The sequence below is a fragment of the Ambystoma mexicanum genome, chromosome 2p (genome assembly GCF_040938575.1).
Source record: "Ambystoma mexicanum isolate Mex_15411 chromosome 2p, UKY_AmexF1_1, whole genome shotgun sequence".
Lineage (NCBI taxonomy): Eukaryota > Metazoa > Chordata > Amphibia > Caudata > Ambystomatidae > Ambystoma > Ambystoma mexicanum.
In genome coordinates this window covers 1409516967-1409535805 of record NC_090923.1, presented here as the reverse complement: position 1 = coordinate 1409535805, position 18839 = coordinate 1409516967, and the positions used below count along the sequence as shown (strand labels likewise).

At 48.0% G+C, this 18839-nt stretch overlaps 1 protein-coding gene across 1 annotated transcript in view; it reads right to left on the bottom strand.

The window, feature by feature from the left end:
• LOC138567560 (zinc finger protein 436-like) overlaps positions 1–15580 on the bottom strand; it is a 59172-nt gene extending 43592 nt beyond the window's left edge. The window contains exons 1-2 of the mRNA XM_069645898.1: positions 15140–15580; positions 10381–10507 (exon numbers count right to left, since the gene is read on the bottom strand). Coding sequence (XP_069501999.1) covers positions 10381–10507; positions 15140–15163 — 151 coding nt within the window. The 5' untranslated portion in view covers positions 15164–15580. The remainder of the gene's footprint in view (positions 1–10380; positions 10508–15139) is intronic.
• Between the last annotated feature and the right edge of the window lie 3259 nt (positions 15581–18839).

Below are 18839 nucleotides of genomic sequence, written 5' to 3'. Positions count from 1 at the left end.
TTTCCCAATAGACTCCAAAATGAATCCTGTAGCGTTTAAACTCACCCTCCCGCAAAGTCTGAGACAGATCCATCCAGTCTTCCATGCATCCTTATTGAAAGAACACAAGGAAGACCAATATCAAACAATATCAACGAAAGTCCTAAAGCCTAAGGTCCCTTGATCCTCCCTTGCAAGAAGAGTACGAAGTCGTTTATCTCGTGGACTCTTGTTACAGAAGAGGAAGGGTGCAATATTTGGTAAATTGCAAGGGGTATTCTGCTGAAGAAAGGACATGGGAACCCAAGTGTCATATACACGCCCCCCCGACTGATTAGAAGATTCCATCTTCTACACCCGGGGAAACCTGGGGCACCCCCAAGGGGAAGGGGGTACACTGTCAGGATTCATCGTCCGTGGAAGCTGTGGAATGCCTGGCGCATACAGAACTCCAAGCGATAGACTCCCCGGCCTAGTCCTCATCCAACATGGCGGCTGAGACTATAAAGGATAATCACGCCCACGTTTCATGGCGTTGTATCTGTTGTTCGTGGTTATCTACTTCAGCGCTTCGATACTTTGCCTCACGTTCTGCAGCCCTTTTGATTTCCCTGATCCTTCTAATTCCGGCCTTCCCGGTTGTTCCTTCTCACGACTTTCTATAGCTTGCTTTCCCGTTCTTCATACCTATGGTTTCCCGTTCTTTTCTTTGCACGACTCACTTCTGTCCTACTATCCTTCCCGCCTAATCTTCCCTTCTCGGTGCGGTCTCCTGCTACTCTGATCTTTCTCTTGCTCTCAACCTCCGCCCGCACCGTTCTTTCGGTACGTAGCATTCCTACTTTCCTTTTCTTTCACACATCCTTTACTTACCAGTCACTCGCGGTGTTGCTCCTTCATCGCCGGTAAGTGAACTCCTCTTGTGGCGGCTTCCCGCATCTTCGCTGAGTATATTTCACTTGCAGTGTTACTCCTTCATCTCCGGTAAGTGGACTCCTCTTGCGGCGGCTTTCCGCACCTCCCCTGGCTATAATTCTTTACTCTTCCAACTGCATTCTGGGGTGTGTAGTTTCAGAGATCTCAACCCAGTACTCCTCATCTTCCTAGATCTCTGTTATCGATACGGAGAAGTACTCTTCTGTCCTCTAACTCCATTCAGATATTTTCATCATTAGGACCGTTTCAACCAGAGAATCCATTTCCTCATCATCGGTTCTTAGTCCAGCTCATCCTCCAGTTCAGGACTCCTATAGACTTTATTGGGAACTGCAACTCATCTTATCAAACCACATGAGCACCAAATCGAGGAACCCACCTCTGCCACTTCTTCCACGGTTTTTTATTGCCCAGAGGCTTTTTCCCTATTCTTGGGGTCTAGCTCCCCGGGGTTCCCCTTAGACAGGTTCCTATCCCTGTCAAGGTGGCCTCTGGGGAAGCTAGACCCTACTTACACGACAAGAAGAAGAAGAAGTCCAAGGAAGGTGTGCCCACTGAACTCAAGAAATCAAGGAAGAAGACTAACCGAGTCCAAGGACAGTTCGTCTAAAGGTCCAGGTGAGGAGGAGGGTAGTACATTCCTGCAATTACCTGACAATAGGCCTCCTTGATGGCCACGACCATCCACCTTGCCATGGAGGCCTTGGAAGCCTGATAACCAGGCCTTGACCCCCGAAAGTGACAAACAGATCGTCCGACCTGCGGAAGTCCCAGGTAGTATTTCAGAGCGCATCTGATGTCCAGACAGTGCAAAACCCTCTGAGGCTCATCCTTGGGGTTGGCGAAGAAGGTGGGTAAGACTATCTCCTCGTTGAGATGGAAGGAGGAGGTCACCTTGGGTAGGAATGCAGGGTACTTTCGCAGGACCACCTTATCCTTGTGAAAGCTTCTGTGGGGCTCTGATGCCACCAGGGCCTGGAACTCGCTGACTCTGCGCGCTGAGGTGAGGCCCACGAGCAGAGCTGTCATTATGGTGACCAACCAGATGTCCGCGGATGCCATTGATTCGAACGGTCTGTGCGCCAAGTCGCCCAACACTACATTGAGGTCCCACACAGGGTGTGGTTTCTTTATAGGCGGGTAGAGCCTGTGGAGGCCCGCCAGATGTCGCTTGACCACCGGGTTGGAGGAGGAGAAAAGGCCCTCCTCTGAATTCCTGTAAGCCCCTATGGCTGCCAGATAGGTGCGGCATGTGTCCACCTGTACTCCGGAGTGGGCGAAGTGTGCCGAGAAGGAGAACACGTCATCCAATGTGCACTTAAGAGGGTTGATCTGCCCAGAGTCGGCTCAATGACAGAATCTAGACATTTACTCTTATATTGGCTACTATTAGCCTTGCTTCTCGCGCCCTGGATTATTTCTAGGTTAGCCTGAGATAGGCTCAGATGCTTCAGCACGACCTGCTCAGGAACACACTGCAAGGGCTAGTTATTGAGGAACGGGGTGGAGTACCCTGCCCCCCTGCTGGGTCCGGAGGGGAGCTGTGCCCAGAGCTAGGTGAATGGGACGCCTGTCTGCTAGGCTGAGCAGCTCGGAGAACTACAGTCTCGCCGGCCACCAGGGAGCTATCAGAATGATGCTGAGGTGGGATGATTAATTTATCCTGCAGATCATGCTGTGAACTATAGGTGTGGGCGGGAAGGCTTAGGCCGTCATGTCGTTCCACTGTATCTGGAATGCGTCGCCCAGGGAGCAGGAGCCCTGCCAGGAGGCGAACTGCTGGCATTTCCTATTGTCCGAGAGGCAAACAGATCCGCTTGGGTGTGTCCCCACCTGAGGAAGATCTCCTTCAGTACCAGGTTGTCAAATTGCCACTCGTAATTGTCTGCCCCTAGCCTGCTGTGCTGAGCCTGTCCGCCTCCAGGTTGGACTCCCCCAGGAGATGGACGGCCGTGAGGTAGATGTTGGTCTCCAGAGCCCATTCCCACATGCTGACCACTAGGTTGCACAGTGAAGGGGATCTGGTAACCCCCTGCTTGTTGACATAGTACATGCTGGTGGAGTTTGTCTGTCTGGATAAGAACTGTCTTGCCCTTTATAAGAGGGAGGCAGGCCTGTAGGGCCAGCCACATGGCCTTCAATTCCAGCCGGGTGATGTGGGACTCCTGCTTTTGCCAAGTCCAGGCTCCATGGACGCTGTGAATGTCCAGTGTGGCTCCCCAACCCTCTAGGAAGGAGTCCATGGTAACAGTGATCTGAGGGATTGCCTGCCGGAAGGACTTGCCCTGATGCAGTTTGCCATCCGTAGACCACCACTTGAGGTCCGGGGTGGAGAAATGTAGGAATGTGGACTGGCTCTGCTTGGGAGCCCTTCTCCTGATTCCATGAGGCTGCGAACTGCAGCTGCAGTCTCCTCGTCTTGGGTGGGGTACTGCCAACAGGACCGCTGCCATAATACCCAGCAGGTGTTGGTACCACCAGGCTGATGTCACTGTCCTTGAGAGGAAGTGAGCAGTGGCTCTCTTGATGGCCATGATCTAGTCCTCCGAGGGAAAGACTCTCTCGGCGGTGATGTCCCAGATGAGGCCCAGGAAGGTAAGGCTCTGCGTGGGTTGCAGCGGAGACTTCTTGCGATTGATAGTAAACCCCAGGTCGTGGAGTGTGTTCATAAGCGCAGAGGAGGTGTGGTGAACCACCTCCAGAGATGCGGACCGGATGAGCCAGTCATCCAGGTATGGGTAGACGTGGTGGCCCTGAAGAGGGCTGCCACTGAGTTCATTAACCTGGTAAATACCCTGGGGCTGAGTTCAGGCCAAAGGGTAGAACCTTGTATTGGAAATGGCAGCCCATGATCCTGAACCTCGGCAAGGAATGATGTGGCTGCCAAATCGGGATGTGTAGGTACACGTCCAGTCTCCCATGTCCAGTGTCTATGCAATGAGTGCTGGCGTAACCACCTTGAATTTTTGCAGAGGGAGGGGGAGGTTGAGGGTGGAAATATCCAACACACCTCTCAGGCCAGCCTGGTTCTTCTTCTGTATGGCGAAAATCCTGGAATAGAAGCCCAAACCTCGCGGGGAGGCTGGGACTTCTTCCACTGCCTGGCTCTGGACGAGCGACCAGATCTCCGCCAACAGAGTTGCTGTCCCAATCTATGGGAGAGGAGGGGAGGAGGGTGGAGAGTAAGGGACCGGTAGGCGGTACCCCGTGGAGACTACGGAGAGCATCCAGGGGCCCGAAAAGATCTAGCATCAATATTGCACATGGAAGGCAAGCCTTCCCCCCCACCGGAGACACGTGGACCCAAAGAGGCGTGTCATGTCTTCTTACCCTCTGAGGTTGTTGGGGAAGAGGGGGATTGGAAAAAGCCCTTTCCCCCCCCTTTTGTTGTTTCCTCTGGTGCTGAGACTGAGAACGGTCAGGTTGTCTGGACCTCCGTTCTTGGAAGCCCTGCAACCTGCCAGACTCCCGCCCCTTGCGTGGCCTTCGTAAGAATAGATAAAGATTTTGCGGTTTGCATGCTGTTCTTTTATTTAATTCTTCATCCGTGGTGGAGTGGAATAGGTCACTACCCTCGAATGGAAGGTCTAATATGCGTTCCTGGACGTCCGGGTTAAACTTGGTAGCCCGGAGCCAGGCAGTCTTTCTCATGTCCGTGGCAATGCTGATGGTCCGGCCAGAGGTATTGATGTGGGCCACTGAGGACTCCATGATGTCCTACGCTACCATACTGGCTTCTCCTAGTCCCGCCTTGAAGCGAGCCTGGCTCTGTGCCGAAGTTCCGGTCCGCAATCTCTCGCCAGAGACTTTGGTTAACAGCTGCCAGCATGGCATCAGCGTTGGCTTGACGCAGGTGCAAGGAGGCGTTGGAGTACAGCTTTTTCCCGTATGCCTCCAAGATCTTCTCCTCGCCTAGCAACATCGAGGACGAGGTAGCCGAGGACGACTGAGGCTTAGAGTAGAGTGACGCCACAGTGAGCACTGAAGAGTGCGGCTGAGGATGCGCCGAAAGCAAGAGTGTATCCCCCTCAATCTGCCTGTACTTGGCATCGAGGCGCCGATTGACAGGTTGGGCTGAGTGCAGCTTGAGCCACCCCTTTTTGGCCAGGGCAACGATGTCCTTCTGCATCGGAATCCCTGTCCTGGTAGAGGGTCTTATGGTGAGGACTTACGCCAGGACCCGCTCCTCGGGCTACTCGACCTCAGGCTGGGGAAGGCCCAAATATTCTGCCAGAGCTGCAAGACGTTTGTGGAAGGCCTTGACTGAAGACTGCGTGTCGGGGTCCTGGTCCTCGTCTGTGTCCACCTGGTTGCCCGGAGGATCTGGAACTGGTGGAGGAGTACTGGGCGCCGTGGGCTGTGGTGTGGAGACCGGACCCGGAGGCTGCTGCGGAGGCTGGTGTGGGACCACCTGTACTGTGGGAGGCAGGGGAGCTGGAATCGGAGCAACCAGCAGGGGCAGCGCGGATTGTGATGGGGCCTGAGGCACCAGAGCCATAGGAGGAATGACTATGGGTGCCGGTGGTGTGACCTGGGGGAGCATATCCCTGATAGCATCACGGAGGATGGCCTACCCCATCTGTGGAGTTCGCATGTCATGGTCATGAAGTCAGGGGCACAGACATTACCCTGCAAATGCCATCCATAAAAAACGAGCATAAAACCATCACGCACGTTCTTAAGGAGGCGACAGAGCATCTGACCAAGGCTAAGGAAAGACGAACACTGTTTGCTGATCGACATTGGAAGGAAGCTCCCGCCTACCAAATAGGAGAAAAGGTGTGGTTAGCATCCAAGTATATTCCTTGAAGGGGCCAAGAGCTTTCCGCCCAAGATACCTGGGCCCCTATACTATAAAGTTCATAATCAATCCCGTCGCCATGAAATTGGAGTTACCATCTAACATGAAAATTCACCCCGTATTTCATGTCTCTCGCTTCTAACCAATGAAATCCAATACACAGCTTATTTCTCCGCCAGAGCCCGAAGTAATAAATGGAGAACCAGAATATGAAGTCAAATCCATCCTGGACTCCAAGGTGGTTCGATCAAAATTGTATTACCTAATTGGCTGGAAAGGTTATGGACCTCAAGACCGAACTTGGGAACCCAGTGAACACGTCCATGCTCCGCGTTTAATCAGACAGTTCCATCACAATAATCCCACCAAACCAGGACCGGGAGGAGAACCACCCTTGAGAGAGGCCTTGAGGGGGAGTGCTGTCATGGTCATGAAGTCAGGGGCACAGGCATGCGGGGATCGCATGCACAGGAGACCTGGGTGGACACTGCCCTGGTGCCAGGCTCATGAACAAAAGTAAACAAGAACATCCATTTAACACCAAAAAGCTTTCATTATGGACATAGCACTTCAGAAGCATTAACCTTGAACATTCCATGAATTAAGCAGGATGCATTAACCTTGGACATTCCATCCATTATGCAGCCCAAGTGTATTCTTGGGTGTGGCTGCTAATGGATTGCTTTGGCACGTGCGCGCTCTCTAGGAGTGACAGGGTGTGGCTGGTAAGCCGGGCCTAATGGGCGTGCCCACGATCTCGGCTATATAAGCTGCCCCGATCCTCAGGACAGACGCTTCGCGTTATTCTGCACTTGCAAGCAGCGTAACGCTCACCTTCGCCTGAGGTCAGACTTACCTTTGAAGATCCTGCTTCCTGGACATCCTGCTTCCTGACAGCATACTTACTAACTGAGGGAAGCTGTTCTTACCTGTACATCTCTTCGGCGAATCAAGTATTCATCTTTACAATTTCCGGAACGTCGAAATCTTCATCTTGGCACCGCAGCACGACATGCTCCATCTTCGACAGCAGCGCCTGCAAGGAAAAATAAAAGACAAGGTTAGACATCGAAAAAACAGTCACTTTAAGGGTGCGCTTCGCCATACTTCGCGCTTTTCCTTAAACCATCACTTACCTGCTGTCGAACATTGTGGTAGCATCCATCTTCCATCCGGCCTAGTCTCACAGCTGCATTGAGGCCGCATTTCCATCTAAGGGAAGAAAACAGAAGAGAGACATTATTGCAGGCATAAATAGGAGACATTAAACAGAACAAACAGCATCACAAGAGCTCAAGAAAGACTTATCAATCATAAGGAGAAGCATAGTCGCAGCTGGACTGGACTAATCCTTATCAGGAATCAGTGAAGGAACTAGATCCCATTCGACGCGCCCCTACCAGAAGTAGCAGGACGGAGAGCTTATCTTCCATAATTCACAGGAGCAGTATCACCACGTACCACCGCTCACAGCTTTTCTACTGAGGGAGAGGCCTGAAGGGCCTGATTCAAGTTCAGGGAGCTGCCGGTAGTGCTGCGTGAAGGCGCCCCCTCGGACATGATGCCTGTACTAGGGCACTGCCCCTCAGGAGTAATCCCAGTAAAAGAAGCATGCTGTCCCTAAGCACTGACACTGGAAGGATCCGGAGACCCCTCGGCTGTGAGGCCGGTAGCCGGACTGGCCTCGGTACGTGGTGTGCTGGTGCTAGAACCCAAAGGGTTCCTGCCGGTCAGGCGCTTCTTTGGGAAGGAGTCACCCTTGCAGGGTGCGATGTTGAATAGAGGCCTTACCTTTGGCCTCGAGCAATGTTTGACAAAGTCCTTTAGGTCCTCCAGGGGTGACTTCTGGAAGAGCTTCCTCCACCTAGATAGCCTGTTCTTCAGTGCACATGGAGTCAGTGCGTCACATGCGGAACAAACTTGCCAGCTGTGGTCGGAGCCAAGGCAGCAGAGGCAAAGGGCATGGGGGTCGGAAGTAGGGAAGAGCCCCTTGCAGGCTTGACACTTGCTGAAGCCCGCTGAAGTCGACATGCACCGGGGAGGATCGTGGCATCGCAGGACCAAATACCTAATTGAAAAGAAAAAGATGGAAGAATATCCGGGGGAAGAGTGCGTGGTATTACATGGCCAAAGCCAAACCCAGGAGCACTGGTGAATTTGGGCTGTTCCCATCGGTGCGGAAAAGGGGACCGAGGAGTGGCGCCATTGGGTGGAGTCAGACGAGCCCATACTCTCAGGGCCTCTCCCCTGCACGCCTCGAGTTAGAAACTGTTGCGATAGACACAAGCGTAGTGGTAAATGGTATCAAGTCTTTGCAGACAGACAATTCACACAATGCCGAGCAGCCCTGTTATATCTTCTCAGTTTGTGAGCTGGTCGTTGCTATCCTTCTTGATACAAGCCATGGCAGGGTTAATTCTGGGTCGACCCTAGAGCGGGTCCCTGCACCGAATGTGTGGAGAAAGCACAGAGTCGCGGGCAGTGGTTGCTATGTTAGATGCAGAAAAAGCCTTTGATTCTGTGATATATATACTGCTGCACAAGCTGGGATTTGGCCTCCGCCTAACTGCCCTGATTAAATTGTTAAGACAAACCACATGCAATGATCATAGAGAATGGGGATCTCTTGGCTAATATCCATTTAAAGAGAGGTACTTGCTAGGTGTATACACTTCCCTCCTCCCCCATGGTGTTCACTTTATTAATGGGGCTCCTTGCTTGGTCCCTATGCACAGACTTTGAGGGGAGATGCGTTTGTCAAAGGTAGAGCAATTTATGTAGTTAACTACATTCTTTTGTGCCTAAAGTGAACAGATGGGCTACAGGAAACCCCTGACATAACCTATCAGAGTGAGGAGGTATCAGGACTGCAAATCAACTGCAACAAATAGATGGTACTCCAGCTGGGGGATCCGGAAGGAGTGGATATCACAGAACGGACAATGCAATCTGGCTGTATTAAATATCTGGGGATTAAGGTATAAAAGACGCCGTAAAAAAACATTCTGCATAACAGAGTGCCTGATAAAATTGAATGTTACAATTGATAAATGGGTGAAATTACCAATCTCCATAGCTGGCCGAATGATCTCCAAAAGGATCATCTTACCCAGGCTGCTGTACATGTTTGTTTAACTTGGTGTTGCCCAACGTTATTCTCAACAAATGCAAAGCTGTCATTGGGAAGTTTGTCTGGGCTGAAAGCAACCGTGTTTAAAAATTGACATTCTGACTAGAGCCAAAGTGACAGAGGGAAGGAACACCATGGAAGCCTATGAATGGAGGGAACCCCGGTCCTCCAAGCACTGCCAGAAAAGGGAGCCTAGTACCCAGATCCAAAAAAACATTGTAACAATTTGTGGGATACCCAAACTCCAGACTAACGCTTACTGAAAGCCTCCAGCATGAATTGCGCCAACCCACGTCGCAACTATAGAATGCCTGGGCATTCAAGAAGTCCTGCGAGTCCCAGGGCTGGGGCAGATCTGCGTTCAGTAACCAAGAGCGAGACTCATAGCCTCGAACATGTGACACGATGGGAAACGGCAAAAGCCCTGTAACTAAAACAAAGAAGATACCCTGTTGGCTCTTCTTACCTGGACACATGGGAAAACCAGCGGGAGGCCAGTGGAACGACCAGGACTGAAGAACTTTCATAACCCAAGTTACCCCCAACCCCAAGCCAGAATGAGAGCAACCTTAGACAGACCAACCATTCACATTAACTGAAAGGAACTGAACCCGGGAAGGCCCAACAGAGAAAAGGATGTATATTTGTTTAATAGATGTTGGAGAGCCCTAGCAATTGTCACTGTTGTGGGGCAGCATTACAATGAGCAACTGTAACGTGTATGTGTCTGGACATCATGCAACATTAGGATTTCTTGAGTAAGCCTGGCTCATTCCTCTTAATTGCTTATGTTTAGGCTCTTTTATTTGCTATTTTAGCTAGAAGATAGCACAAAGCGCCGAGGCATTGCTATTTGCAGTAGGCTTATGTTCTTGGTGCCCGTGGTCTGTACTTGAGACTCAACTACCGAAGTACTGCTATGCTTTTTTTTGGTTTACAATGGAATTAAGAATAGTGAAAATATTTATTGTCATTTAACTAGGAGTGGATCAACACACGTCCTGGGGAAATTCTAAGCATTTTATACATATATAAGTAGACATGCTATTTGAAGCGTATTTTGTCAATTTGAAAATAATTGCTATAATTATAAATTATATTCGGTAAGCAGAACTGTATAATTTGGGGATGGCTCTGATTTGTGTTACAAAAGGAGATACAAGGGTTCAAGATGGATACGTAGGTCGGTGGGTTAATAGATAGATGAACAAACTGCAGCACAATTACGTTTCTGCATCAAGAGGTCATGAGATGAGACTGCTCAAGAGTGAGCGGTGGGAGGGGGACTTCGAGCATGACCTTGAGGAAGAGGAGTACGTACATGAGCTGCATTAAAGCAGGTGTGGTGGGGATAACATCAACAACGGGAATCAACATATCCTGGCACACACACAGGCGAGTATCAAAGCATGATAACAAAAAAAACAGAGCAAGGGGCAAGAAGGGTCTTGTGTGTCACAGAAGAATTACCATGAGATTATGACATCAGATCGTGAACATGAGAACTAACATGTGGTGTGAGAGAACCATTTACCCATGGAGATCAGGGCTTCGTAGTTGTCCAGCATCACGTTCTTGTACAGCTCCTTCTGCCAATGGTCGAGACCGCTCCACTCTTCCCGAGAGAAGTACACAGCGACGTCGTCAAACGTGAACGTCACCTGCAATGATAGGCATGATGAGCGGGCACTCATCCTCCACCAGGCTGGGTCATTTCAGTATAAAGGGAATAGTAAAGTGTATCAAAGGGTTTCCACAGGATACATGCCCTAGTATACACAAGGGATGACTGCGCGGAGGTCAGAAGGGAGTCAGATCTCCACTTTGTGCAATGGTACAGAATTGGATTCAATGGATTACAGGATACAGAGTTGGAAGCAATTCAGTGATCACCCTCAACTATGTTTCTGTGCAAGAAGAAATGGATGTCAGGAAAAGTCCTATGGGATCAGAACGATCACCATTTCACATAACTGAGGCAGGAAAAGAATTGCTCCAAGATCAGGTACCAGAATTGCTGGCAGCTATTTGGCTCTTGTGCTTAGCCTAGAAAAGCCTGTTTAGCATGACACCATCTACTAGCAGAAGATACTTTTCACTTTTAAGGCCAGTGAGTCCATACAAGCAGCCCTTCAGATAAGTGGTGTATCAGCCACTTTTACTCCCCAGAAATAGGCAAATACTCCCAAAATATAAAAACGAGGAGTAAAAATACTCCCGGCAAAAAATAGGAAACAGACACGTAGAATACTGTGCCCCTGCTTTCACCCACACAGCTCCATGGATTTGTTTGGACCAGTGGTACACGTAGTGACACCGGAAGAAACTGGTATTGTTACTACCTATTCAGAAGAGGTAAACATGTATTGTTTTGGTGCAATGAAATAATCATAACAAAAATATTTCTTTTTTCCAGTACAAAAAATAATTCTTCACAGATCTTATCTGGAGCACTGCATACAAATATACCTATGTCACATTACCTCTATGTGTTTGAGAATTAGTATAAAGGTGCATTAGGAAGCATATGCAAGACATTCAAAGCATAAGGGGTCATATGTAATGGACAAAAAGGTATGATATGTCATTTATAACGCGCCTGTGCACAAGTGTTTCCAGGTGCGACAAGACAAGGGAAGGAAGACAGAGGGAGGACAAGACAAACGACCTTACTAGGCCTTGTATCATTCAGATAGTGCGAGAATGAGAGGTGCAAGGGGAAGGGGGGAGGGAAAGTGCCAGGGAGAGGGAATGGGAACGGAGCAGCATTGCTCTGAGTAAGTGCAGCCAGGGCAGCGCAGGCTCTGGGTAAGTGCAAGTAGACAAGGGACTGTAGAGATCAGTGTTACAGCCCCTATGTGCATGGTATGCCCAGAGGCAGTGCAGGGGTGACTGATCAAGAAGAACCTGGTACCAAGTGAGACTTCTGAGGGTAGCCAAGCAACCAGTTGGTGCAGCAGACGGGTAGGTCAGGTAGGTCAGCAGGGGAGGGAGAGGGAGAAAGCAGAGAAGATTAACGTTTTGAGCTGCTTCCGGAACTTCAGGTGGTCCGGCTCAAGTTTGAGAGGGGCAGGGAGGCCATTCCAGAGAGAGGCACCTGCAGAGAAGAGAGATCTACCCCCTACTCTCTGCCTGTAGAAGCATCTGACCCTTAGAGAGTTGAGATGGCTGAGCGAAGGGCTCGGGAAAGAAGGTATTTTGGAAGAGAACGTTGGATGTAGTGCGCGCCCCGGCCCCAGAAAGCCTTGTGGACAATGTAAAGGGTCTGTCTTGAACTTGATCCTTGTAGCCACTGGGAGCCAGTGGTGAGATTTCAGGGCTGGAGAGATACGGTCCCTCGGCTTGAGGCCAAGGATAAGTCTTGCAAGTCTTGTTCTGAATCAGTTGAAAAGGGAGGAGAGTAGCGTAAGGCAGATTGAGAAAGAGGCAGTTTCAGTAGTCCAGCCTAGAAAAAACGAGGGCTCTGGAGACAGTGAGCTTCTGGGGAAAGGTGAGAAAAGGAAGAGTACCTTTGAAGAGGTGCAGCTGGTAGTGAGACCTCTTGGCGACGTCCGAGATGTGATGAGTGAAAGAGTGAGTGGAGTCGAAGATGACACAAAGGTTTTTTGCCTCACAGGAAGGTGAAGGAAGAGGGCCCAAGGAGGGCGGCCAGAGTGAGAGAGGGAAAGCGGGAGCAGTGGTCCCAATGAGAAGGATCTCCTCTGCGTCTTACTGGCATTAAGGCAGAGATAGTTGGAGGCGCACCAATCCTGAATTGTGGATAGACAGTCAGGAATGAGCGAGAGAGGAGAGGATGCTGAGCAAAGCCTGAAGGAGAGCGGAGTGTCATCCGCATTAAACTGAAAGTTAGAGGAGAAGGTAGAGATCAGGTGGGCCAAAGGGGCCAAGCAGAGGTTGAAAAATAGGTATTATTTGTATCTAATGTGGAATTAAATGTGTTGCACGTTATGTACTAACTTCACGTTCCCTGGGGTAGCTCTGCTCAAAGAGTGATGCCTGAAACCTACTCATCAATTTTGATCCCTAGTAGAAAGAGAAAGAAATTAGTTTGTTACTCAACATGGCATATGTCATGGCACAGGAAGAAGCTGATTACAGGATACAGAAATAAAAGGAAGGGGAAGGGGATCACACAACCACATGTCCATTCAAATTGAGGAATCGGTTACAGGATACACAATACAATGTTACTTCCATAGCACAGCAAACACATTATCAGGATGCAATAAATCATCATGCCGCACACCTTGGTTTAAAAAGGAATAGACTTTAAAATGAGAATCGGGAGGCAGCTATTGGATCACGATGCCATTTGTCCTGAAACAAATGGATTACTTGCGCAAGGAGGTATATACATTGTACTGTCCTGTGGTACGGGAAGAAATCATGTATAGGACAGACGCTGCCATCCCCTAGGCTACTACACTACATTTACCAGAGCAAACTCAGGAAATAAGACAGTGACATAGAAATAATTGGATGTTACACAAGATGAAACGGATTATAGGATATAGAGTGATCAAGATTCCACAGCATTACAATATCAGATGCAGAATCTACTGAATATGAGTGAGAAGACATCAGTGAATTATCCATCCAAATGCCCTTCTACAGGTATATTATGAGATTGTGTCCAAAGGACTACAGCGGCTCACCATATCCTCTGACAACCTTTGGCTCGCCAGATGTTTTGGCTTGTGAATCCAGTCAGCATTAGCCAGCATGGTTGATGCTGAGGAGTCATAGTCCAAACATCTAGAGAGCCACAGGTTGCAGGCCCCTGTCCGATGATCCGGGCAGGAAAGAGGTTTGTAGGACATAGAACTGTCTAGGACCCATGAATTGTCTCAGGAGGATAGCTCAGGGGCAACGTGCTTGTCTTGGAAGCAAGACGACGCAGAGCAACACAGGTTCGATCCCCGGGTCAGTGCTTAGAAACCTGTGGGTATTAAGCACGTTATAAATAGCCCATCATATCATATCAATTGACATGCCATACATCACAATGCAGGAGGGAATGATATTTGGATAGCCAGAAGAGACTCAGTGGAGCGCCATGACATGTGTCTTGGTACAAGAACAAAAGAAATCAGAAGGCCACCAGTAGCTACCCATGTCACGTATCTTAGTGCCATAGCGTTTATATTACAGAGTCTGAGAGCAAGCGGTGAATACCCACACTATGGTGGGATCATAAGATAGAGTTGGGAGTATGCACTGTGTCATGCCAAGGAGCAAAGGGAGATTGTAGGATAGAATATTGGGATGGGTACGGCAGATCGCCATATCAGGTGCCCTGGTACAGGAAGGAATGTATTATAGGTGGTGAATTGAAGAGATTCAGTAGATCACCCTGACTCCTATCATTAAGCATGTAATAGTGGATTGAAAAGATGTACAAGAGTCTGATGGATACCTGTGCCCTGTCATAGGAAGGAAATGTCGGTTCTGGAAGGATCCTTTGCTCTGTTTAAAGACACACGTTGGGAAGTGTGATGTACAAGTTGGGAAACATATTGATCATAATATGCATCTTAAAAGCCATATTTTAGTTAGTAAATCTATGCATACCTTTGGTCCCTTCCTTTTTCATATTTTGTTATTGGAAGGCGTGCACAGTTAACTTATTCATCACAAAAGTACAACTACTCCCAAACTTTTTTTAAGGGCATTATGACCACCTCTGAGATTATTTTTATGATCCTGTACAGAATAAGAGGGGTCAAATTAAGAAAAAGACTGTGCTGCAAAAAGGTCAGCACTTGCCTACCCTTCCCAGACTCCATTTAGGTTTTTGGAAACCATACTGGTCACTGTACCACTAGTTTTCTTCATGCGTAAACTATTATTACAATAAAGAGTGTGGTGCTGTTGTGAAACAATATAAAGTGTTATTAGTGTTGACAAAGAAATTAAATTCAGATTGACCCTCATTTGTGACATATTTCTGGAATTTTAAGAGAAGAATGCCGCAAATCCGTTCTAGTACGTATAAGATGAAAAGAGGGGCGACTGTTTTTTTGTCCTCAACCCCTCGCCCGCCTACCTGTCCCCCTCAATAAACTCCTAACACACCTGTTGCCATTTTCGTGCCACCCTCCTCGCGACTTGCGCGCTTCCAGCACCACCCTCTTCCTAAAATGCCAGCCTTGAGTTTACCCTTGAACGGAACGCAAAGAAATGCTTGGCCAAGCCCCACCCACCCAAACCACTTCACAAATCGGGTCATTATTTTCGAAACAAACGCGGGTAAGGAAAGAGTCGACTCCAAGATAAATGCCCCCGAATCTCACCTGTGCAATGGTCTGTCCAGCCATTGCCACTGTCTACTTGGTGCAGAACTGGGACCGCTCTCCTCAAATCACCAGGTCAACAGTATTTGCCATTTGTTTACCGGTTTCCAGCTGTTTGCAGTCTCTCCAGGAAAGGGTGTTCTAGTTCTTCACACGGTTGCCCGCGGGTTTCACAGAGAGCATGACACAGGGTATTCCGCGGGTCTCAGAACTAAAAATCACTCTGCCAACAACATACCATTTCGCGAAGCTCATATAGGGTCACCAAGCTTTCTTTGTAGATGAAATAGGGCGGGGGCGATTACTTGTCAGGATTCCCCCGACTGTCATGGCTCTACAGCGCAGATTTGCTCTTAATTCCATTGAGAGGACCGTTGTCTTCGGTTCCCAGGGATCTTGGCTGTTCAGGTTGGTGAACAGGGGGGAAGACATTCGGTGACGCACACACACTACAGAAGTATGCTCCGAGAGGAAGGAGGGCAAGGTGGGGAGAAGAATGAACGGTGCACACAATAAATGAAATGCGTGCAATACAATAAAATACACCTTTTCCGTTCAGTGCCTCTGCCAATCTGGGTGAATGCCAGTTTGCATGGTTATGGATTTATGGAGTCTTGACGTAAAATGATATAGGGCAATGAAGGCAGGGGGTACGTTCACAGTCATAATTTCCACACACAAACCATGTAGAAACCTTTCAAAAACTTAAAACAAATATATAAAAAATACAGAGATAAGAAACATATTAATTTAAGCATTTAAAACAAAGAAAGGAAGGCGAAAGCACATCAAATGGATTAATGCATTGACTGCGTGCAACAGCATGGGTGACATGCAGGTGCATCCAAGTTCATTGAAAGGCACGGAAGACATAAAGGCATTCATGTGAATTAGATGGCACAACGGTTGCCCCTGGGCCTGGTGCGCTATAGAAATAAATAAAATACAAAAAATACAAATACACAGGTATAGGTACGTTAAAGGCATGGCAGGTACAGAAAGGCTAGACTCTGGGGTCCCAACCTTTTGAGGGCAATGAGGAAAATATGTGCATCAAATATAACGGTGAGCAACATCCATACTTCGATGTAACATATTGGCGTTTGGTTGGTGAAAAAAAAAATGTCAACATAAAAGAAACTTAATATTGCTTAAAGGATATGTTGATGTTAGGAAGCATTTTCTTTTTTGCTGCTTTCCTCCCATAGATTTCTATGGACACCCTTTCTTTTTGCTTTGTTTTGACTCATGACCTGACTTTTTGGAGGTAAGTAACACATTCTGCTTCACTTCCCTTCTATTTTTGCTCATTCTGATGGGGAACTGATCAGTCCATATCCCTGTATTACCAAAATAAAGAAATTACTTGGATATTATGGGTGGCAGAGATGCCAATAAATCCCCATTCCCATGGAGTTCCATAGGACTCCATGGGATAGAGATGCCGCAATCACTGCCACCGGTAATACCATTGCCAGTGATTGCAGCAATTGTCTGCCAGTAGGGGCCTGAGCTACCGATCACAGCCCCGCCTGGCATACTTGAAGTTAGCGGGTCCAGAAAGGCACTGGTACACGTTGTAACCAACACCTTATTTCCTGACCGGCAAACACATAATGAGCCCCCATGGTCCCATGTCTCTCTTAGTAAGCCTCCTGTATTGTCACAATTGCACGCATCACCTTAAATTGAAGTGCAGTTAGGATACTGTGTATCTTTATAACTTTTTCTCCAATGGTTTTTGGTTACATTTACAATGTAACCAGGATGGGCTGATGGCAGGTGATCTATTTCTACTGTGTTTTACTCATGAACGTTTGCTTTTACCTGAAATGGCTACTAAAGGTGGCTAGCATTCTAAGATGGCTGTACCACAAGTGTTTTGCTCTTCCTTTGTCCATATTGTCTTTGGCATTCTTTATGCCTTTTCAGGCCATGAAAGGCCATATATGTAATCTCCTTTCCCAGAGAAAACTGCTGCTTTTGTGTGCAAAGAGGTGGTTTGTGGGTGAGCCTGAATGTGGGGGCTGGGACTGACTGCTCCTAGTAGACATCCCGGCACCTCAATGTCTGTTGCTGAGAAGATGTTGTAGCGAGGTGCTATTTATCCATGATTAGATAACCACAGCCAATTTGAATGGTGCAGATCATTACCATTGGTGGACATGGACATGTTTCCATTCCAGATCTTGGAAAAAAGGATGACTCCTGCAATCATTCAACAGATCATCGTTGGAGCAAAGACCTCTATGAAGAAGAGCAGCCCATTTACGACGTGAGCCAGACTCCTGCAGCTGACCAGCACTGACTCCAGTGGAGTCCCATTGAACCCCTGCTCTTCTGCCTGAACTCAAGAAGACTCTTGTTGCTACTTCAACCCCTGGACCAGTGGGAACAACCAGTTCCAACACCTGCTTGAGGATTCGTGCTTCTAAGCCTTCAGCAGTAACCCTGGACCAACCAGTGGACTGGCCAGCTCTCTCCGGGGCTACCTCACTGCTGCCGTCACCGTTGCAAGTGCATCATTGGAACTGGGAGGAATTTCAACTTGTACAACAAGACGGCTGCTCCTGCATTTTTAGCCCTCTTGAATCAATGGAAGCTGTGCATGAGTTGCTCCTTTGTTCATCCCAGGAAGAATGCCTGTCGTCGCCTGACCATGGTATTCCCTTTGCATTCCATCTTTTTGGGAATCACAGAGGTTGCCTGCACCACAAAAGTCTTCATTTTATCTTCATTTGGGAGTTCAGCTAGAATGTGTCTGATACTGAAATTAAAGGACCCCAACTGACTGAAACTAATTCCTGACGCTAAAAGTGACCTCTGCACCCGCAGTTCCTGGTCCTGGACAGAGCACAAAAGACTGTATCCCCAAGAGTTTCCGGAGCCTCAACAGTGGTCTATGGCAAATTCAGTGTAAGAGGAGTAAGTTAAAATACCTGTTCACCCCCCTCCCAACCTCCCTCCCCCACGTTCCTCATATGGTTGCATGGATGTAAAGTCCTGTCCCAAAATCGCTCTTTCCTGACTTTGGTCGGTGGAGGCCTGGTGAAGGATCCATTCCTAGGCCTAATTTAGTGTGTGGAATTGAGTGAATTTACTTACCTAAACTTTACTTACCTTTTTGACTTTTGTATCATAACTACTTGCATCATCCAATCTCTTAGTAACCCTACCTGAAATGTATAACTATGGAACGGATGCCTTTAAGGCACAAAGCCCCGAACCATAGTAGGGCTGGACTTACTAAGTGTTAGCTAAACTGTTCTATGGTTACTCTAAAGTGTATTTTACGGAATGTCATGCATCGGAGTACTTAGCTGTGTTACACTGGTTGTTAAATTGTATGCTCTCTTATCCTCCTAAAGGTGAATGTATATATCTGTTTTTTTTATTTGTTCATTTTTAAAACATTAAAATAAATTCAGAACTGAAAATGGCATGTGGTACAAGAAAACCAAAAAGAAATATGAAAACAATTAAATTGTCACAAAATGGTTTCTAAATATCATCAATAAAATATTCCGAGTTCATACATCCCAAATGGACGAAAGATTAAAAAGAGTTGACAATTGATTGCAATTCAATGGATTTAAAAAAGGCTGCTACTGCTATCATGTCATGAACATTATCCCCATACAAACTTCTCTCCCAGAGATATTCTTCTGTACACCAATGAGTAGATAAAAACCAGTCTCCC